This window comes from Coffea eugenioides, chromosome 2 (genome assembly GCF_003713205.1).
Source record: "Coffea eugenioides isolate CCC68of chromosome 2, Ceug_1.0, whole genome shotgun sequence".
NCBI classification, from domain to species: Eukaryota; Viridiplantae; Streptophyta; class Magnoliopsida; order Gentianales; family Rubiaceae; genus Coffea; species Coffea eugenioides.
This window is the reverse complement of record NC_040036.1, coordinates 75,686,993-75,706,551: the sequence shown is the minus strand read 5'-3', so window position 1 is coordinate 75,706,551 and position 19,559 is coordinate 75,686,993. Positions and strand designations below refer to the sequence as shown.

Genomic DNA, 19,559 nt, shown 5'->3' with positions numbered 1-19,559 from the left:
TTGATGGAGACAGGGCAAGAGCCCATACTTGGAGAACGAATTCATATGTAAGACGCCCAGTTGGATCCACTGCCTGTCCAGGGTTGAGCCCTGGGAGTTGACGGCGGACTTAAAAAGCCACCTACAGACGCTTTACGTCCAATCATTCCGGATAATGTTTGTATCCTCTGTCTTACCCCGACTACTGGCACAGAGTTAGCTGACAAGATTATGCTTGGTGTTTGCAATTGCTCTCAAGGAGCTGCGCGTCCTCGGGGTTTCTCCTTCTTTAAAACCCAAATTTTCTTTTTTACAAAATTAATAAAAGCTCATTTTTCTCTTTGACAAATTTATTAAAAATTGATTTGTTCTTGTTCAAGAAAAATTGGATAACTTTTTCTTTTAATTCTTTTCTAACAGAGAGAGGTTGGAAGGAGATTTAAATCTAAATCCTCTAAATGATTACGTCTCAATTTCAACCACTAGACCAAGGTTTCCTCAGTCCAAATTCAAGGTGATTTTGAGCATTCCATTTACCTTTCTCTAATTTGTAAACTGGTGCACTAAACTATTTTAATTTACTTGAAAATATTACGATTGGTATTTGAAGTAATATTTTAGTACTTAGATATGAAGAAATTCGACAATAAATGAAGACCTTTTCACCATTTTGGTTCTAGTGATGCATGCATAGGAGAAGTGAACAAAACTCAGTTAAAAGTCCACCATGTTAGGCCCATTATGAAATCTTAAGTGCAAATTGCAAATGATCTTGAAGACAAGTAAGCCATGGGTTGTGAAAGCCCATTGATATTTGGGGGGACAAAAACTTTAGGTGGCATTGCAAAATGGGTTAGTCGAGCATTCATGTAGCTCATTGCATTAAAATGCATGAAATTTCGTGATGCCAAGTGGTAAACATGATGAATATATGCTAAATATTTCCTATACAAATATAAAAAGCAGTTTGCATCTCACTCCTGGGAATTTTTCATCTGTCTTGTGGAGAGGTATTTTAGGGAGTAAAAAAATGACATGGCAGATTTTGTGCAAAGAGTACAAGCTGGTTGATGTTGTAATAATAGTGTGTTCTCTATATTGCCCTTTTGGCTTAGTTTGCGACAGACTGTTGGGAAATGATCATTATTCTCTGTGGGGGTATTTTGGTCAGAGGAAAGTAGGGAGAAAATGGTGAAGTCTAACATACAACATGGTAATACTTTTGCCAGTGTTGATTACATATAATGCCCTCTAAAGTGGGCACATAGCTTTTAAATAATGAACTTAATGGCTTAAATTTGACATAAGAGTAATAAAGCTTTGTTGGAGAGAGCTTTCATGGAGGGTATTTGGAAAATCACTTGTGTAATCGATGAATAGTGTAACCGCAACAAGTGAAGCATCATTTGTAGTCAATACAAATATTATTGCAACACTTTTGAGCTGCCGCCCAATAATGGAAATTCCATACATATTAAAGAATCTTGGCTTACATATTTGTGGTCTGTTTGCTCTTTTGTTTAGAAAGGTATACTCACTTCATGCTGCAATTTCACCATTTTTTATGTGAAGGAAGTAGATTAGATACGTGTTAATATGCATGGGGAAATTTGTAATATTTGCTAACTATATTTGTGAATTGGCAATTTTACTTTTGTAGTCGGCTGAGCAGCGAGGAAAAGTGGTATGCATGTAGGGATTTCTGGTGAAGGTAAGCTCTGAATCTTCACTCCACAAATGGTGCATGTCAATTGTATATTGTTAACTCTACGTACGTATAGGATTTTTTGCCCAGTGATGTGATTGTTTGTGTAGATATCTCTGCTTATTGTGCTTTATTAATTTAAATGCTTTGTTTAGCCTACTTGACAAAGGTGTTGCTTTTAGTATCTAATTTACCATCGATCATTGTTTTGCAGTTGCTCTTATTTATTGGAATTGAGTTGTTGTTGGTTAAAGCTGATGTAAACTGTTAGGCATCCCTATGTTTGCCACCGTTATGATAGCAGATGCAAATTTGACCTTAGTTGCACTGATATACAGGATGGTTGGATGTAACGATAAATTTATTGCTAAAAAACAACTTCGTAATGAAAGATCAAGGCAGAGATATGGTTCGTTATCCATTGAGCAAAAAGAAGAAATTTGTGAAAAATAAGTGCAAGATTATAAGAGATAAAGCAGTTGGGAAAATTGTTGGACCTCCATTTCAACCCATGATGGGGAAATTTGCAGCTGGTTCTTTTGCTGCAACTACACTTATTGCAATTTTTCTCATTGTGATAAGCTCATTACACCAAGCTCATTTTCTGCTTTCATGGCTAAAAATTATAATTTCCTACAATTTCTTTCACACAATTATACTTTATGATGCACTACAACCGATACAACTACACTTATAGCCACAAACATCTACAAGTTAATACACAAAAACCAACTCACAAGTCAAAACACCCGCGCACAGACCCCTAGTTCTTCCAAGCCAAACCTCTTCTTTAGAGAATTGCATATATATATATATATATATATATATATATATAACAGGAAATATTTATTTACCACAAAAGCAAGTAACCATTTCCGGGCATTATTTTCCGGATTGTGTTTAAGAGAAAAAGCCATGTCGGGCTCATTTTGATTTTTAAGCGACCAATAATCATAGAAAGATGATCATAAATTCAAAACCTCTTGTGAAATACACGTGCTTAACGTAAACCAGCAAATAAAGTACATCATAGAGGCTAAGAATTGGCAAATTATCAATTTGATGTGTTTAACACGTGACATTCCCAAAAATGTAGTGTTATTTTTTTAGCAGAAAACACATCCAATATTGAAAGCATTCTCATCGAAGATAAGTTGAAACTGAGAGCAGCAGATCGAATAAGCACGGCAAGTTCTGGGCAATACAGGGTCTCTTCAATTGAGTTCTGTGCAATACAATCCAACTGATATAAATTTTTATGACCTTGCCGTAAATTCATATAGTTTTAGTCTAATCATAAATTTTATACCGACAATTGTATAAGTTGACAAATTTCACGTTACATCAAAATTATGCATATTAATTAATACTAAATTGTACGAGTCCACATCAACCAAAAAAAAACTACTAGAGAGGCTCCGAATCCCACATATTTTAGGGTTGAATACTGCATTAATCATCCCTAGGCCACACTCGGCAAAACAGCCCCAAGTACAAAGCCATATTAACAGTGGTTGCTAGCTATATAACCAACTACCCCAAAATCACAAACTTTTACGTATCATTTTATCATTTTTGACTTGTGACATAACAAATGATTAGGAGTTAAAAACGTTATTATTTTCATCAATAAAAACGTTTTATTAAATTGCTATGATCAGCTTGATGTAAACTCTAGCCTTCAACTCATGCAATCTTAAATCCGTAATACCGTATTCACCAAAAGGAGAAAAATTGAAAAGCAGAAAAAAACCTAAAAGCGACAGAAGTCAAGCTAATTTAGTAGTAATTAACAAGCTTCAAAGCTTGTCTAACAAATAATTGGTATGGACTGTTGAGTAGCCACAAGGGCGTCTATTGATTGAGATTGTGGGTTCTTATCATGATTTTTTTAAAAAAAAAAAAATTTGATGAAAGATATCATAATGATCGATAAAAATAGTTGGCTAGACCCTGATGGACCATCTGGAACCTAGTAATAATAATAAAAAGAAAACAATTGATCAGCTGAGATTTGCCCCTTGCTAATTAATGCATTTATCCTGATGAAGCAGTCGTTTTTGGTGCATGAAAATATTTTTGTTGGAACATCTATCTATCTATATCTATGTATAAAGTGTGAGTAGGGTATATATGGTGTTAAAAGAATATGTCATTTTTTGAATTACCAATTTTATCCTTATCATTAAGGCAAACTTGTCATAATATAGTTACAATTAAAAACATAAAACCACGTTGTCCTCATTATTTATAAACTTAAAGCTTAAACCTTCATGTCTATATAGTTGTTTTCATTATATATCTTCTCTCTAAAATATGCACACACATAAAGTGCGTTTTACCCACTAGCTAGTTGATATATAATTAGTGGACTACTTAGAATACCCCAAAATTTCATAAAAATGAATTGAATAAACTTGAACAATCATCTAATAGGGGAAATAATGAAAAAGAAAAGAAGAAAAACCATCAAAAAGCCAGACATGGACAAAATGGGGCCGTGCAATAGTAAACTAGATTTCTAAGCATCCCGGTAGCGGATAAGAAGCTAAATTTCTTCTTTTGGGCGGCTTGATCTTGATTGGGAGATGACAATCATCAATAATTTCCCATTAAAATAGTTAAAAAGGGTGTTTAGGTTTCTTCTTTTTTTTTGTTATTGTTTCAAGGCATTTTATTTTCGTAGACTGAAAAAAAAAAAGAGAAAGTTGTGGCAGCATTGATTGCATACACTATGTAAATTTTTTTGTAATCCGTCAATTTTTATTCACTTACTAGAATTTTCCCATCATGATATACGGTAATATACTATCAAATGTATCTTCTGAATGTAGAGGAGAAGGTTACTGTAGGGATTTTAGTCCATCCAACGTGAAAGAGCTTAAAATCCCTAAGTGGAGCCACTGTATCTGTGCTAATCGTCTCGTATACATCAGGTGAACAACTTGATTTAGTTACACTAAACAGTCACAATAAACTAGTCAATAAGTATCACAATATCTGTTGTGTGTTTTTGTTTATTCCCAGGATTGCTACTACTTGTAGCCATGCTTTGGCTCAATTTGCAGTTAAGTCAGTTAGGATAATTGAATGGGAGGGATCAATCCCATCTTGGTTATCAGCACTAGCTAGGAAAGATATGGGGGTAGTTACCCCGTTTTGTAATTAACTCTTGTAATTTCAAGTGTTAATATATATAAAATTGGTATCGTTTGTTAAAAACAAAAAAAAAAAAACAAATAACTATCATAAGATGATATACTGTAATATATTATCAACAAGGATCAAAAGCAAAAGTAGCAAAAGCCATACTAAAATGAAAGACCAACAGGATCCAGTAGTAATGCTCGAATACGATCTTTAGTGTGGGAGTTAGAACTACCATGACCATCACCATACTGGTACATGCACTGAGCCATCCTACCAAGGTTCATTGCCATTCCAATAAAAGTTTGAGAGAATGGTGAGTCTGCAACTCGTTCTTTGTTCATTTGTTTCCATGTTTCACTGATCAAGAATCTTATGTGTTCACGTGCCTCTTCTTCGGATGCACCGCTTTCATTCATGTAACACTGGATTGATTTTGGTACATCACCTCTTTGCAACTCATCCTGCTCAGTTAAGTATGAAGTATAATAGTACGAATTGAGCATGTCATGTCCCTTCTGATTTGATTGTCTTAAAAGAAAAAAAAAATTAACAGCAGTTTTCATTTTCTTGGCTTAATTGAGTAAATTTCCAAACATATAGTTATGGGATTTTATAATTACAAGCCTTGTACAAACATCTATCTTTGGGTAAATTGTGCATTAATTGTGTCTCTCGAATATTTCCTGAAAAAAAAGAAAAAATTGCTTTTATCTGTCCATATGGTACTGAATCTTAAAGCGAATTATTCATAGCCCCTCTCATACTTTTACATAATACTACATGATCCCTTTAAAGTTTGAAAATATCCACAAAACCGTCACGTGATTTTATGTAAAGTAAAAATGTGACGGGAAATATTCTTTGTAGCCTCAGGAGGGTCTTGTGTGATATTATGCAAAAAATAGAGAGGATTATCAAAAATTACCCAAATTTATAACAAAGGGGTCAATTGATGTCCCTATACAAGATTCCTCCAAAATTCAGTCACGAATAATACATATAAATATTTGTCCCAATTGTGCTTAAATTTTGTTGACTTTTTATAAAGGTCACTGTGGCTTTTAATTATACTCTAAATTTTGCATTTTGAATTGGATTTGTAGGGACTAAATAAACTAAGACAGCCCAAAAAGTTTAACAGAGTTACGAAATAAGAAATATTATACTATGAATCACAAACCATCCAGATACATATAAAAATAGGTGCTAATTATGCTTAAAGTCTGTTGACGTTTTATGAAGGTCACTCTGGTTTTTAATACTCTGAATTTCGCTTCTTAATACTCTAAATTAACTAAGACAACTTAAAAAGTTCTTGAAATTGTAGCTTTTGAAACTGAATACGGCAGCTTACCGAGGATGTTCCCAAGTCGTCTGCAAGGCGCAAAATCATTGCTGAACATCGAATTATGTTGTGATATCTGTCTAAGCATTCCAGAGCTTCATTCGTTATCGGGTTGCTTACGAAGAAATAAGCATGCACAAGTATCACAGGAGCTGATATTGAAATCCATGCATTATCAAGGTATTCTTGTAATGTTGGTACATAACCACTGTGGTACCATTTGGCCTCTTGCAAGTAAGCTTTGCATAGATCTGTCCACTGAAACATTTTAAATTGTACAGCCAATTTCAGGAGAAGATTGATCAAGTCATAAAGAGAAAAGCAAATTAGTTCGAGCAAAGATAGTCACCGAATTTTTCAGGTATGAAATGACATGAACGCCTTGCTCTTTCATAACGTCATAAGCCATTTCATTGATTGAGTTGTAAAGTGCAAAGTAACATAATTTCAGGTAGCTCGGAAGTTGATCTATGACTCCAAGATCCCATCTGAAATGTTAAAAAAAAAAGGTGAAGTGCATTGAAACTTTTTAGAATTTTTAATTTAGCCATTAAACTATTTTTCACGTCAAATGCCCACTCAACTCCTAAAAATACTTCATCTAGATTATCTTATTAAATCTAGGAAATTTTAGTAGCAGATGAGCTTCCTAATCTATTTAGGGCTAGTGAGTTCTGCAAGAAATTAAATGTCCATAATGTTGTTTCAGAATAGGCATGCCTCTAACATGGGCTAATTCTCATCTAACTTAACTATCAAATTTAACAAAATGATTTGCTTGAAGCATTTTTAGGGAATGAGTAGACCATTTAGCACGAGAAATAGTATGAGATAAAAAGTTTGAAAACTTTAGTAACCTTCGATACACTTTACCCCAAAAAAAAATGACAAGAATTTGTGTAACTTGTTCATTCAACATGATCAATTATAGCACAAATTTATATTGAAAATTGTCAGCAAAACCTTTCAACAGCAGCAGTAAAAAGTTCGAGTTCATCCAAAGTTCCATAAACATCGTATACGTCGTCTATTGTCGTTACCAAAGCATTGACCCTTGTTGACATTCTACGGCAATACCCTTGTTGCGGGTCAAAGATAACTCCTACTGTCCAAAAGAAATTTTCCACCAATCTGTCCCTTGCAAAGGCCAAATTTTCTGCTAGACATGTACTCTGCCACCACCTGTTCAAGTGAAAGACAAAGCTATAATTATTTCTTACACTTCAAATTAATCTTGGTGGTGTTACCTGCATGGATGCGTTTGCAATAATCACTCATGAAAAATAAAATCGATTATTTTCTAATTAATGCAACAGCCATAATGGAGCCTATTTGGATAGACATTATTCGGAGAAACAAGTAGTGAGTCCGTGTCATTGGACATTATTTGAAAAGACAATTTTAGGAGATTCTTTAATTATGTTTTTATCTCACAAAACATCATATCACAAAAAATTATATGAAAAGATAAAAAGAGTAAACAAGACAGACGCGGACATGGAAACCAAATTCACACAAAATAAGGCTCAATAAATTCAACTTCTTAAAATAATGTTAAAAAATAAATAAGAAAAAGAAAAAAACTGCTAAGTTCTCATATTATAGGTTTTAAAAAAAGGCAAATTACACTTTATCCCCTGCGGTATAGCTAATTTTTACATAACCCCCCTCTAGTGTTACAAGCTATATATAACTCCATCATAATTTGAATTAAAGTGTCAAAGTGATGGAAATGATCATCTGTAACAAAACATATGAAAATGTTGAAGTTATCATATTACAGGTAAAAAAAAACCATATTATAAAATTTAGAAGTTGTGCAGAAAAGCATACTTAGTCATCTAAGGACAGTTACTGCTTGCTGGGATGTTAACCCCCTTAATTTTGGATTTCCTCGTTGGTCAAATATCTCCAAACAGCCTAGTACGACCATGGGAATTGAACTCTTACCTTGATGCATATTGGAGATCATCCTGATGTGTTGCTTGAACAAGATTGAAGTCTATTTTTGCAAGATCAAGTAGAGTAGGATTTCTATTAGCTCTCTTCTCATACATGTCTATGAACCACCGAGCCTCCAAGCGCTGTACTCTCCAGTGTAGTGGAAGCTCCAGAGAATGTTGCATCAGTAGAATAAGTTCTTCACTGATCCCTTCATGATTGAGGACGTTCTTGAGACATTCAGATGAGAATTCCCTAGCCATCTCCAAGGTGCTTTCGCTTTCTACTAGAAGGAACGAAGCTTCATACAAATGAAGCATTCCCTTGATGTCTTCGCAAAGGTTGGCCTTAAAATTTCCTTTCTCATTCTTGAAACAATTGAAGACCTCTACAACCAAGACGAGGCATGATTTTCTTATATATTTTGCAATTAGTGAACAACTTTGTTTGAACAAGTAGATCTAGATCTGTGCAAATAAAAAAATTTTAGGTGATGCAAACCTTGGGAGACATCAAAACCATGTTGTCTCAGGAGTCTAAATTCCAGAGCTGTTGCATATAAATCCTTTTCACGTGAAGTATTTCCCAAGTGATTTTCCTTGTATACTCCACTCAAAATTGACTGGATTTTGTTCTGGAAGTGGTAAGCTATTCCGAGCCTTTGTAGGTCATCGATTAACTCCAACTGAATTAACAGATCCACCTCCTCGTCCAGCATCATTTTCACTTGCTCCTTCAGCACAAGACATCTATTTATGTACCTCTTTCCCTGCATTATGAATATTATCTTCGTTTATGACCAATTAACAAGTAAAAAGTCTTTAGTTTTACTAACAGATCAAAAGTTTTAGACAAGGTGATTACTGAATATTGATTTGATAGTGATTCCACGTAGCAGAAATCCCAGGTGGGAGGCTGGTAATTTCCTGATCGTCTCAATGGCTGTTGTTCCCCAAGCTTAGAAGTGACTGAAAGGGTCTTCACAGGAGGAGAAATACTACAGGATGAAGATGTACTTAAAATTGCGCTGGTTTTGAAGGTTAGTCCATGCCCTAAACTGTAGTGGAAAGTTGGTTGTCTCTCGGAAAACAAGGTTGTGAATTGTGCCATCGAGTGAAAAGGAACTCTCCTTACAAAGTGAATTCTATTAACACTCTTGTGATGGTAAAATTGTTGATTGCATGATGGTATTTATACGGAGCATCATAACCTATATATATTTGTCAATACAATAAGCAATCTTTGAATTGTTTATTAAAGGTTAGTCCCAAAATGGGAATCACGTTTTAGGAGGTAGACCCCTTTTAGTGTAGCTCTGTAGTCTAATTTGGATGAAGTTACAGACATGGTTCCTATAATCTAGACTTATATTTTAAGACACGTATTGAAGATTTAAATTATCCCTTTAGTAATCTAGACTTATCTCATAGGAAACGTGCATTTCATTTAACATCTTGTCAAGGTTATGGATTATCACTCTCAAGTGATCACGTAATTATAAGTATGAAATTTGAAAAGCCCGAGAATCTCCAATCTCTGCAGGAGGCAGATGGCCAGTGGGAGCTAGCATCGTGTTTTACCGCTTCGCACGATGCCAATGCCCAACCAGTATCCGTGCGGGCATTTTCCATTCTTTTTCTTGAGATTTGTCAAGAATAAGAATGTGCATGGAAATCGAATTCAATAATTCGGAACTTTGAATTTGGAATTTTCAGAAATTTGAACATTAGCAAATCCGACCGATTTCATATTCGATTTCACAAATTCCGCATTTGAATTTGTTCTGAATTCAATTCGGAATTCGGTAATAACTGATTTCACCGAATTCTAATTTTTGTATTATAATTATATATAAGTTTTGCTAAATTAAATGCTAACTTTTGTATACTATAAGTTTATAATTGTATTGTTATATAATATAATTAATAGTTAGATGTATTATTATATAATATAAAATTTATATTACATATATATAATACATATAACACACATGAATTTGAAATTGAATTAGGTATTCGATTTCTGATTTTGCATTGTGAATTCAAAATCGGAATTTCTGATTTGACAAAACATAATCCTTAATTCGAACCAAATTCATATATTTCGAAAATGAAAAACCCGACTTTGAAAATTCAGAATGATAAATCGATTTTTTCCGAAGTTGCACACTCCTAGTAAAAAACATAGAGGTTTTTTTTTTTCTTGCCTGCTCGAAGTAGATATAAGTAGAAATTTCATTATAATGTTATGTCTGCCTCAGTTTTACCATCGTCCTAGCACAATATTTGTTCTAACAATTAATCGACCGCTATCTCCACACCTACTAATATTGATCGCATTTTATCAGTTCGTTCTTGCAAGCAATAATTTTTCTGCACTAAGTTTCTAGAATACAATGACAATCACGACTCAGATTGGGTACAGCCATTGAATAATGTCTCCTAAAACTAGTGTGAATCATGACACAGATTGAGGACTATCATAATGTCTCCTAAATATCTTTTGTTTACACCAAAAGATATTGAGAAACCCTCCTAAAGTGATTGAATGAAACCTTTTAATTTTATTATTATATCCGGCAATGAAGTCCTAGCAGGTAGGTTGGTTATTTGTGTTAATAAACTATGGTTATTCGTGTTCATTTGGTCCAGTGGCCCCAAATTATGTAGATATGCAGATATATATGTCCCCAAAACCGACTGAATGAAATCTCCACATTTACACGAAAAGATGATAGAGATATTTCTTCCCGATTTGAAATTGAATATTGTGCTCGTTTTCTTTACTATTTTTGGCTAGCTATTCTAAACTATGGTGCTGGATTTTTATTTAATCCCAAAATTTGAATGCAGTTGCAGGACTACAGACATGGGTAATACTTTCGAATAATATATAGATAGGACTTAACTCGATCAAATTTTTCCCAATTCGGACAGCTTGCATAATTATTAAGACCACTCTACCAAGCAGAACAGTTACAGAAGGCAGGGGAGAGGGGAGAGGGGAAAGGCAGCAAGGGGAGAACCAGAAGGAGATCAAATACATTACTTGCCTGGCAGAATCGATTTTAATCAAATATCTCGCGAGTTTGTGCAGTCGAAGCTAGAGCTCAGATTCGCATTGGCCGAGTTCAAGCAGTTCGAACTACTTGACGAGTCGAGTTCGAATTTAATATGTGAAGATCGAAGGTTTGTCGAACTTCACATTGAATTTCACATATATATATATATATATATATATATATATATGTTTTTTAATTTTTTATTTGTAAGTATGACATGTCTATTTTATCCCTTATTTAAAATTATATGAAATATAAATTTATATTTCTTAAACTTGATTAGGCTCTATTGAACTGGAATTAAGCTCCATTGGGCTAGATGAGCACAATCCAAAATAAAATCAAGCTCAAGCTGAGTTCGAGTAATGCAAAATCAAATCAAGTTCAAACTCAACTTTCAAGTGCTCTATATAAGTTCTAGTTCAAACTCAAATCCAAGTTTTTAAACTTGAATCGAACTCGAGTGGTGTACTACTTGTAAGTTTGACTTAATTTGATTACATCCCTACTAAAAATATGTTTTGTAAGTGAAGTTTTTACTTGTAATAAAATTTGCAGACCATATTGTATTCCCTCAAGTTTTTACTATAGTTACGCCAAAAAAAAAAAATCTTTATAGTTTTTACTATTACTGGTTTATCACATGGTGTTGTCCCTCATCTTTGTGTTTGTTACGTATTAGTCCCCTCATTTTGTTTAGGGTAAATTATACTCAATTCTGTTGTAGTTCAACGATTTTTCATATAATTCTCCTATAGTATTAAAAGCTAGACTAAGTATCAAAGTCACTAAAAATATTTGTAATACATCCAGTTCAAATGTCAAGTTCTCAAATATGATGGTCAACTAAGCTGTCAAATCGGAACATAGAAGACCCAATATGTTGGATGTATAATATGAAGTTTAACACAATTAAGGGATGAAAACTGAAATTTTCCGAACTAAACCCTATATTGAGGTGGAGTACGAATTCTTGTCATCGAACCGTTCATCAACGAATAAAACAGTTATGTGCATTTGAAAAAGTTTGCAGAGAATGAGAGAATAATACCCTGACAAAACAATCATGAAATTGCATTCTAACGAGTCCAGCACCCAAGCCGGGGTTGAGAGACACTGCTTTCTTTACTGCTTTTCCTACAATCGTCTCAGCTAATGGGCAGCTGTTTCGGTAGAAACCAAATTCCAGTGATGCTGAAGCAACAGTAGCAGTCATTGGAGACTCATGAACGATAAAGTGCATGAGAAAAATAAACCATAAAGGCAATTTTTCCCCACCACTTCTTTTCATTTTCGTAAGAAAAAAGGTACAGCTTCTTGTGGAATAGAAGGCAAAGATTGATTGAATAGCTGACGGAGGGAAAAGTGACTCCAACAACCATGTATAGCTGGGAGAGAGATGATGAATTTGGATTTTTTTTTTTTTTATTCGTACTATTGTTGCTCTTGAACCTGAATTAAATTGAGTTAGCCCAGGCCAAGCACCAAGTTCCAAAATCAATGGTGCATGAGGAATCAAGCAAGTATTTTGATGTAGGCTTTAATGATAATTATTGGGTAAATTAGAGATGTAAACCTATAAAGGTATTTTAAAAGTTTGAAATTTGTTTTTCTTCCTTTTTTTGGGAAAACAGAGCAGTCCTAATGTTGAGAAAAAAAGTGCTATAGAACAGGCTAAGATAATTGAAATGTGCCCCCTGATATATATATATTTTTATGACCTATAGTAAGTGGAAAAATTAGTGTCCATGGCTATAAGAGCCGACTTTTGAAGCTAATCGATACATGAATAAAGACACGTATATAACTTCCATCACCTTCGTTTTCTCACCCAAGATTGGATAATTAATTATTTGCTATCTTAACTTCTATTTCTGTGCATTTCCCCTTCGGGTTACTTTTGTTGAATTTTTATACATTTGTAGCTGCAGCTGAGGGTGTAAATGAACCTAATAGGGTATTCAAACTTGTTTAGTTGTTTTATCGAGTTTGAAATTTTGTTTAAGTTCAATCTGTTTAGTTGTTAAATCGAGTTTAAATGAGTTTTTTATTATCAAATTTGAAAGTTATTGAACACATAAAACTATTCAAGTTTGGATTGATTAATTGACAAATCGAACTCCAACAAATTCTTAATAAATAAAGCTCTATTCGAGTATGAATAGTTTAGTTCATCTTCCAATCCTAAGTGCAGCACCACAAGTTAGGATAGTAGTTGGTCTGGGGGAAAAATATTGCGGCATGAAAAAAGACGGCGCGAACAATATAAATCTTTTTTCCGTTAAAAAAAAAGAAAAAAGAGCGAAAAGAATTTCAGTATGATGCTCAACAGTAAAGTGTCAGGACAAAATTAAATTAATAATTACTTTATCTTCGACAACTGCCAGGAAATTTAAGCGAAGACTTTTGTCGGCATAAAAATTTAATTTGGGAATATATAATATGTATATCCCCTGTTTTACGTATTTGTTTCTTTTATCCATTGTTCGGACGAATTTGGATACTTGTCGTGCCGAAGACATAAACGCGAGCTGACAAAATAAAATTGAAAAAAAAAAAAAAAAAAAAAAAGGTACAGCACTACTGGTTTCTATTGTCCTGCCAACTGCCAAGGCCCAGCCCCAAGGCCCAAATTACTGTTTTAAGATCTTTATGCTAAAATTATATGGTCCATCATGTTAGATAAGCCCAATCTAGTTATTTGTTTGGACTGGACTCCGGAGGCATTGCAACAATTTTAAAGATTCGGGAAACTAAATAATCCTCGCTGCACCGGACGGCGGCAGAGTTTCCACCAGAATTGTAGGGGGCTTGAGTCAAGGCGGCAATGGCCGACAAGGTGTAAAAAGAAATGCAAGGGCATTTTACTGAAATAATTGCAATGTTTATTGGAAATTCTAAAATTAGTTCAAACTTTTGAATTCTTTCCAAAAGAAAGATTCTGTCATTTGAAATTGCGACTTCAAGTCTTCTTTCTGGATGATGACTTTAAAGTCATCATTTGAAACGACGAATTTAAGTGATTTGACCACAAGCAAATTAAAAAGAGATTGGGACTAAAAATAAACAATTTGAAGTCACTATCTTAGGCTCTATTTCGATTGCAAGTTTTTTTGAGCTTTTGTAAATTAATATAGTGTAGCGATATGATTTATATGAAATAAAAAAATAATTGAAAAATGCATTGAATTTTTTTTTTTTTTTTTTTTGGAAATCTCTCAATTCAAACAAAGCCTTAAATGGTGACCTTGAAGTCCTTCTTTCAAATGACAAAACGTCTACTTTTAGAAGAATTCAAAATTTTGGATTATTTTTAAAATTTCCAAAAAATAGATTATTTAGATAAATACCTTCTTAAAAGGAAATTTTGGGGGATAGGTTTCCTATTTTGCCTTACATACATCTTGGGCCATTAACCACATCACCGTGAACTTCTTTCAACAATAGATAATAAACACACACACCCAGAATCTAAGGTAACTCCACAATCACCGTGAACTTCTCGATTTTACTTTTATTTCCTCTCCTTTTTTCTTTCTTTTTGTGAGGTTTGAAGCATCCGTTAAACTAAAATAAAGATCTTATTCTAACATATTGAACTCTTGGATCAAGAATAATCCTCTTAAAACTTGTCAACGTATAAAAGATGGGAGCACGTTAGCTTAATTTTCTTTTTTTATTCGGTGGTATCGCCAGATAGGCTCAACGTATAAAAAGAATACTAAAACTTGAACAAAATTCACAATCAAATTACTATAAAATTTTGAAACTTTGTGATAACAATTTCACAAAATTCTACAACGTCGAGTGGAGCATTCTACTTAGTTCAATATATGAATACCAAATATGTTTACTAGCTAGTGATTTTAAACCAACGGGATGGATATCTAACGCAACTGTAGAATCTCAACCATATGATGTTATGGCCTTCTTTCGAAGGCACAAACCAGAAATCTAATTTAGCAGCCAAATTGGATCCCACGTATTTTTTTTTTTTTCATTTCAAAGATATAAAGAGCCTTAATTGATTCATCGTTCTTGACAAGCAGTTGCTCCTGATCTCGCCAGCTACTTATAGTTCACAACCCTACAGTTGGTCCTGATCTCACCATGGTAACCCGCGAGAACTTCAATCGAACCCATGCGCACCATTGCAGCTGCAAACTCCTGGGGCCATGCTGAACCATTTTTGGCATATTTCTTGACTAGCTTTGCTGTTGCAGGACTGCTCATTAGCGTCTGGTCAGATGTCAGCAAACCCCGATGATTGATCAAATTAACGTAGTACTTGTTGTCCAATCTGTTTGGTGTAAGAACATCCAGGGGCACAGCAGTACTGGTAATTCTGTTACCTCCACTAGCTCCTTTCTTGGATTGGATGGGACACTTCTTCTTCAACTGTTCTGCAAATTGAGGTGCCAGTGAAGGATCTTGTGATTGAGTGGAGTTGAAGGAGAAAATTCGGTTCGAAAACGAGGGACAACGTGCCAATCCAATCGAATGTGCCCCGGAAAGGGTCACCATGTCTTCCGTAGAAAGCCCTTTTCTTGCAAAGTTATGTTCAAGTTGTGTGACATTGAAAAAACCTGTTGGAAGATTGCCAAGGGGGTCATCTATTTTGGATATTTTTCCATCACGGCGACCTGCTGGAACTTCATAATTGATGCCTCCGACTAGGAAGGCACTATCACGAGCTGCAAATGTGAGTATGTCAGCGCATGAGACTGTTTTTGGACATGCAGCTTCTATCTCAGCCTTTGCCTCATCAATCACCTCAAAACCGCGCAAGCTTTTGTTAATAGTTGGATGGTCTTTCTCTGCACGATTCTTTGGTGTTGAATCAAGGAGAACTGAAGCATCACAACCCTGCAAAGTGATGATTATCGGATGACGAGGTTAATTTTTGTTAAATTATTACTTGAAGTTTCAACATCAGAGCATTGATCATACATCTTATTTTTGTGTGAAACAATTTCTGTTCGTTACACTATCAGCATAGGAATTTGTACAACCACATTAACGTAAATAATATTTCACCTGTTCCATTTAAAGTATCATATTTCGCATTTCGCTTTTTCCCAAAATTGGTACCTATTACTTGTCCATTTGACGATACCATGTAGCATGTTGCTCAAAATTTGAATTTAGAGGACAAAGTTGAAAGAAATCGAGCAACCATGACTATCACACACTATTTAATGTACTTAAAAAGTTGGAAACTTTGGAAGGAAGGAGTACTCAAAAATAGTAATGGTCATGTCCATAGATTTGTCCATGGGGTAGATAAGCACAAATCTTATTTCTAACCATCTATGGTTTCCTTTAGCTGAAATCCGAGCCATGAACTTTATCAAACGTCCGAATTACTCCTAAAAAATTTTCCTACACCAATGTAGTTAGTCCTACTAGGATTTTCGTTCATATTTATTATGCATTCTAGATATAGTTTGAGGATTAAGAGAATTATCGGGTGATCATACCCTAACAAAACAATCATGAAAGTGCATTCTGATGAGGCCTGCCGCTATGCCGGGGTTGTATGATACAGCTTTCTTCACAGCTCTCCTCACAATTGCTTCAGCCGACGGACAACTCTTTGTGTAGAAACCAACTTCCAAATACGCTGATGATGAAGCAGTAGCCAATGTAGACACGATGAAGAAGAAAAACATGAAAAACATCAACTTCAAAGAAGTCATTTTTGTTGCTCAATGACAAATGAACAACAAAGAAGAGATTTGAAGGAACTCTAATTATCTGCTTAGACAAATGTAATTGAGATTACAGATTGAATGTGGAGAGAACCAACTGATCTGAGTTTATGTACTTAATTAGCTGCACCAGATTGCCACATACGGCTAGTACATAAGCTCTTGTACTTTTTCATTTGGCATCATGGGATGAAGTATGAATGATTAAGCTTTTACAAATTCAGGTTGGAAGTTTCCAAGTCTCTCAGTGTTAAGATACATCACAGATAATCAATTATTTTTGTTGTCCCGTTACAATTTCAAGCTTCGAAAAAAGTTTGAGCTTACATGCATTGAAGAGGTCAAGTACCAAAATTTCCAAACTACCTTGCGTATATTTCAGGTATGCAAAATATGTTTGTTACTATTGTATCAGAGAAAAAGTCATCAAGAAAAACAGAATGAATAAAGCGTATGCAAAACATGTTTGCCACGTATATGTCTTTTTTGTTTTTAACATATGAGGATTTATTTTTCATTAAGAGTTTTTTTTATATACTGTCGGTATACAATTCTTTTCTTATACTAGCAAGTTAGATCATATCACATAATATGAATTCAAATTTAAAATTCAAATTATGCATATATCGCATGCATCCATAACTGTTAGTGTAAAAAAGCACTGCACTGCCGATGCGTAAAATGTTAATCATTAATTTTGAGGGATTAACATATTTATTGCAGGCTGTTCTAATGACACTAAGTATATTCCTGTTTATGGAACTAATTAAACCTTTTTATCTTCTACATGAATCAACCATATGTTTGTTTAGGCAACATGGACTTGCTTTCCTGTGGCATTTTCGAACAGGCTCTTGTTATTGTCTGCCGGGCTGCGGCAATGATTAATTGGTGGGTGCAGCTAATTCCTACAAACTTTTATTATTAATAATGTTTATATGGTAATTAATTAACGTAAAATATCTTAATTAGCTGTCACCGTTACTTTCAAGTTTCAACCATTGCCCAAGTGATGCAGTACTACATGTTGTCCAAAACAATCGACTACTTGTCATTATTGTAAAGACGTTGCTTAATAATTAATTTATTCGATAATTTATGGTTAGTAGAAGATGATATATATATATACATATATATATCTTAGACTGTTTCATTATTTCAAGTAATTAAATAGGGAGAGACATCTGGACATTTTTCAAAAAGTACCAACTCGGCTAACATCCATGCTAATAATATGAGAGACTTTTTTTTTTTTATTACATAGATTGGGCTTATATTATATAAATGTCATGACTTTAAGGCTTTGTAAGACATAAGAATGATCATTCTTAATGGAGTTACCTAAAATGTCAAAAATATCCTTATGTAAAGTTGAAAATTATTTATTAACCAAGGGGGGTTATGTGTATATTTTGAAAACCATAAGAGGGTTATATGGTAAAGTATTAAACCATAAGGGGGTTATATGGTAAAATATAAAAATCATAAGGGATTAATGTGTCATGTATTTATAAGGGTAATTTCGACATTTTTAGAAGTTCCGTTACGAATGACTATTTCCGTCACTTTGACACTTTTATCCAAACCATGAGGGGGTTATGTATAGTTTTTGAAACTATAAGGGGATTATGTAAAAAACGCTAAACCACAGGGGGATAAAATGTAATTTGCCCTTATAAATATAAGCAGATGCATCCGAGATCAACTAATGCTTAGAAGAATTATATATATATATATATATATATATATATATATAGTAGTTTCATAGCGGATTGAATGATTCTAAGAGAAAGATACCCATAGGAAGCTTTACAAGAATGATATTAGAAAGAGAATAAGATGGATCGATATCATATGACATCCTTTTGTTTGCATGCATGCATGTCATCAATGTACATTAATGCAGGCGGACCTTCTCTTGTTTGAGACTGAGACATATGGATTGCCAGAAGTACTCTAGAGCATCTATATTTTAACAGAATCCTCCACTCCAGAGGTTTGTGCCAAATGATAATTAATCAGGTTTGTTGTAACTGTGATTCTTCAGTGATGTGTGAAGGCTGCAGAAGATGACTAGCATTATTCTTCAATTATCTGTAATTGGTATATATTCAAGATCACTTTGAAAGTTAATACTAGTAATCAAATTACATATACATGGAAGTTGTAATTCATAAGCAGGCTGCAACCAATGTTTAGCAATGGACCATTAATTTAAAGCCTGATCAATTTTGCAAAGTTAGAGATCCACCTAATCTTTATTAAAACAAGAAGAAATTTAACTTTGCTTGCACTGACAAGAAAATGAATGACATTCAACCATTTTTGGATCCATAAATAATTTTTGGTTATACTTCATCTTAATTTCATCATTGAAACATCAACATATATATATATCTGAAAACGTTTAACGACAAAAATATTAATAAAGTACAAGAAATTTCTATTTTGAGAAATATGTTCCTCGACCCCTAAACCACCAAAGAAGAAAAAGAGGGGATTAAAGTAGTTCAGCATTCAATTCCGGTGAATTATGTTAGTAATGTAGAAATGTTCGTTTATGATAGAACCACATGCTGTGTAAATGATGGCACCACAAAAAAAATGAAAAAGGAAGGAAATGCCAAATAGTACAATTTAATTAGCTATTTATCCCCCCCCCCCCCC

At 34.0% G+C, this 19,559-nt stretch overlaps 2 protein-coding genes across 2 annotated transcripts; both read right to left on the bottom strand.

The window, feature by feature from the left end:
- Positions 1-4,995: 4,995 nt before the first annotated feature.
- On the bottom strand, positions 4,996-12,397 carry LOC113760287 (terpene synthase 10-like). Its single transcript, XM_027302843.1, has 8 exons — positions 12,266-12,397; positions 8,985-9,098; positions 8,622-8,889; positions 8,130-8,508; positions 7,143-7,361; positions 6,529-6,667; positions 6,189-6,437; positions 4,996-5,295 (listed from the first exon to the last, which is right to left on the bottom strand). The coding sequence occupies exons 1-8, from the start codon at positions 12,395-12,397 to the stop codon at positions 4,996-4,998; spliced, it is 1,800 nt and encodes a 599-aa protein (XP_027158644.1).
- Positions 12,398-15,249: 2,852 nt separating this feature from the next.
- Positions 15,250-16,880, bottom strand: LOC113760286 (peroxidase 5-like). Its single transcript, XM_027302842.1, has 2 exons — positions 16,662-16,880; positions 15,250-16,047 (listed from the first exon to the last, which is right to left on the bottom strand). The coding sequence occupies exons 1-2, from the start codon at positions 16,878-16,880 to the stop codon at positions 15,250-15,252; spliced, it is 1,017 nt and encodes a 338-aa protein (XP_027158643.1).
- Positions 16,881-19,559: the final 2,679 nt, after the last annotated feature.

Coding starts and splice junctions, on each gene's coding strand:
- LOC113760286 (XM_027302842.1), bottom strand. CDS start 16,880: ATGACTTCTTTGAAGTTGATGTTTTTCATGTTTTTCTTCTTCATCGTG. Junction 16,048..16,661: donor TTCATGATTGTTTTGTTAGG/GTATGATCACCC, acceptor ATCACTTTGCAG/GGTTGTGATGCTTCAGTTCT.
- LOC113760287 (XM_027302843.1), bottom strand. CDS start 12,397: ATGACTGCTACTGTTGCTTCAGCATCACTGGAATTTGGTTTCTACCGA. Junction 6,668..7,142: donor TTTACTGCTGCTGTTGAAAG/GTTTTGCTGACA, acceptor TTAACATTTCAG/ATGGGATCTTGGAGTCATAG. Junction 6,438..6,528: donor TTTCATACCTGAAAAATTCG/GTGACTATCTTT, acceptor AAAATGTTTCAG/TGGACAGATCTATGCAAAGC.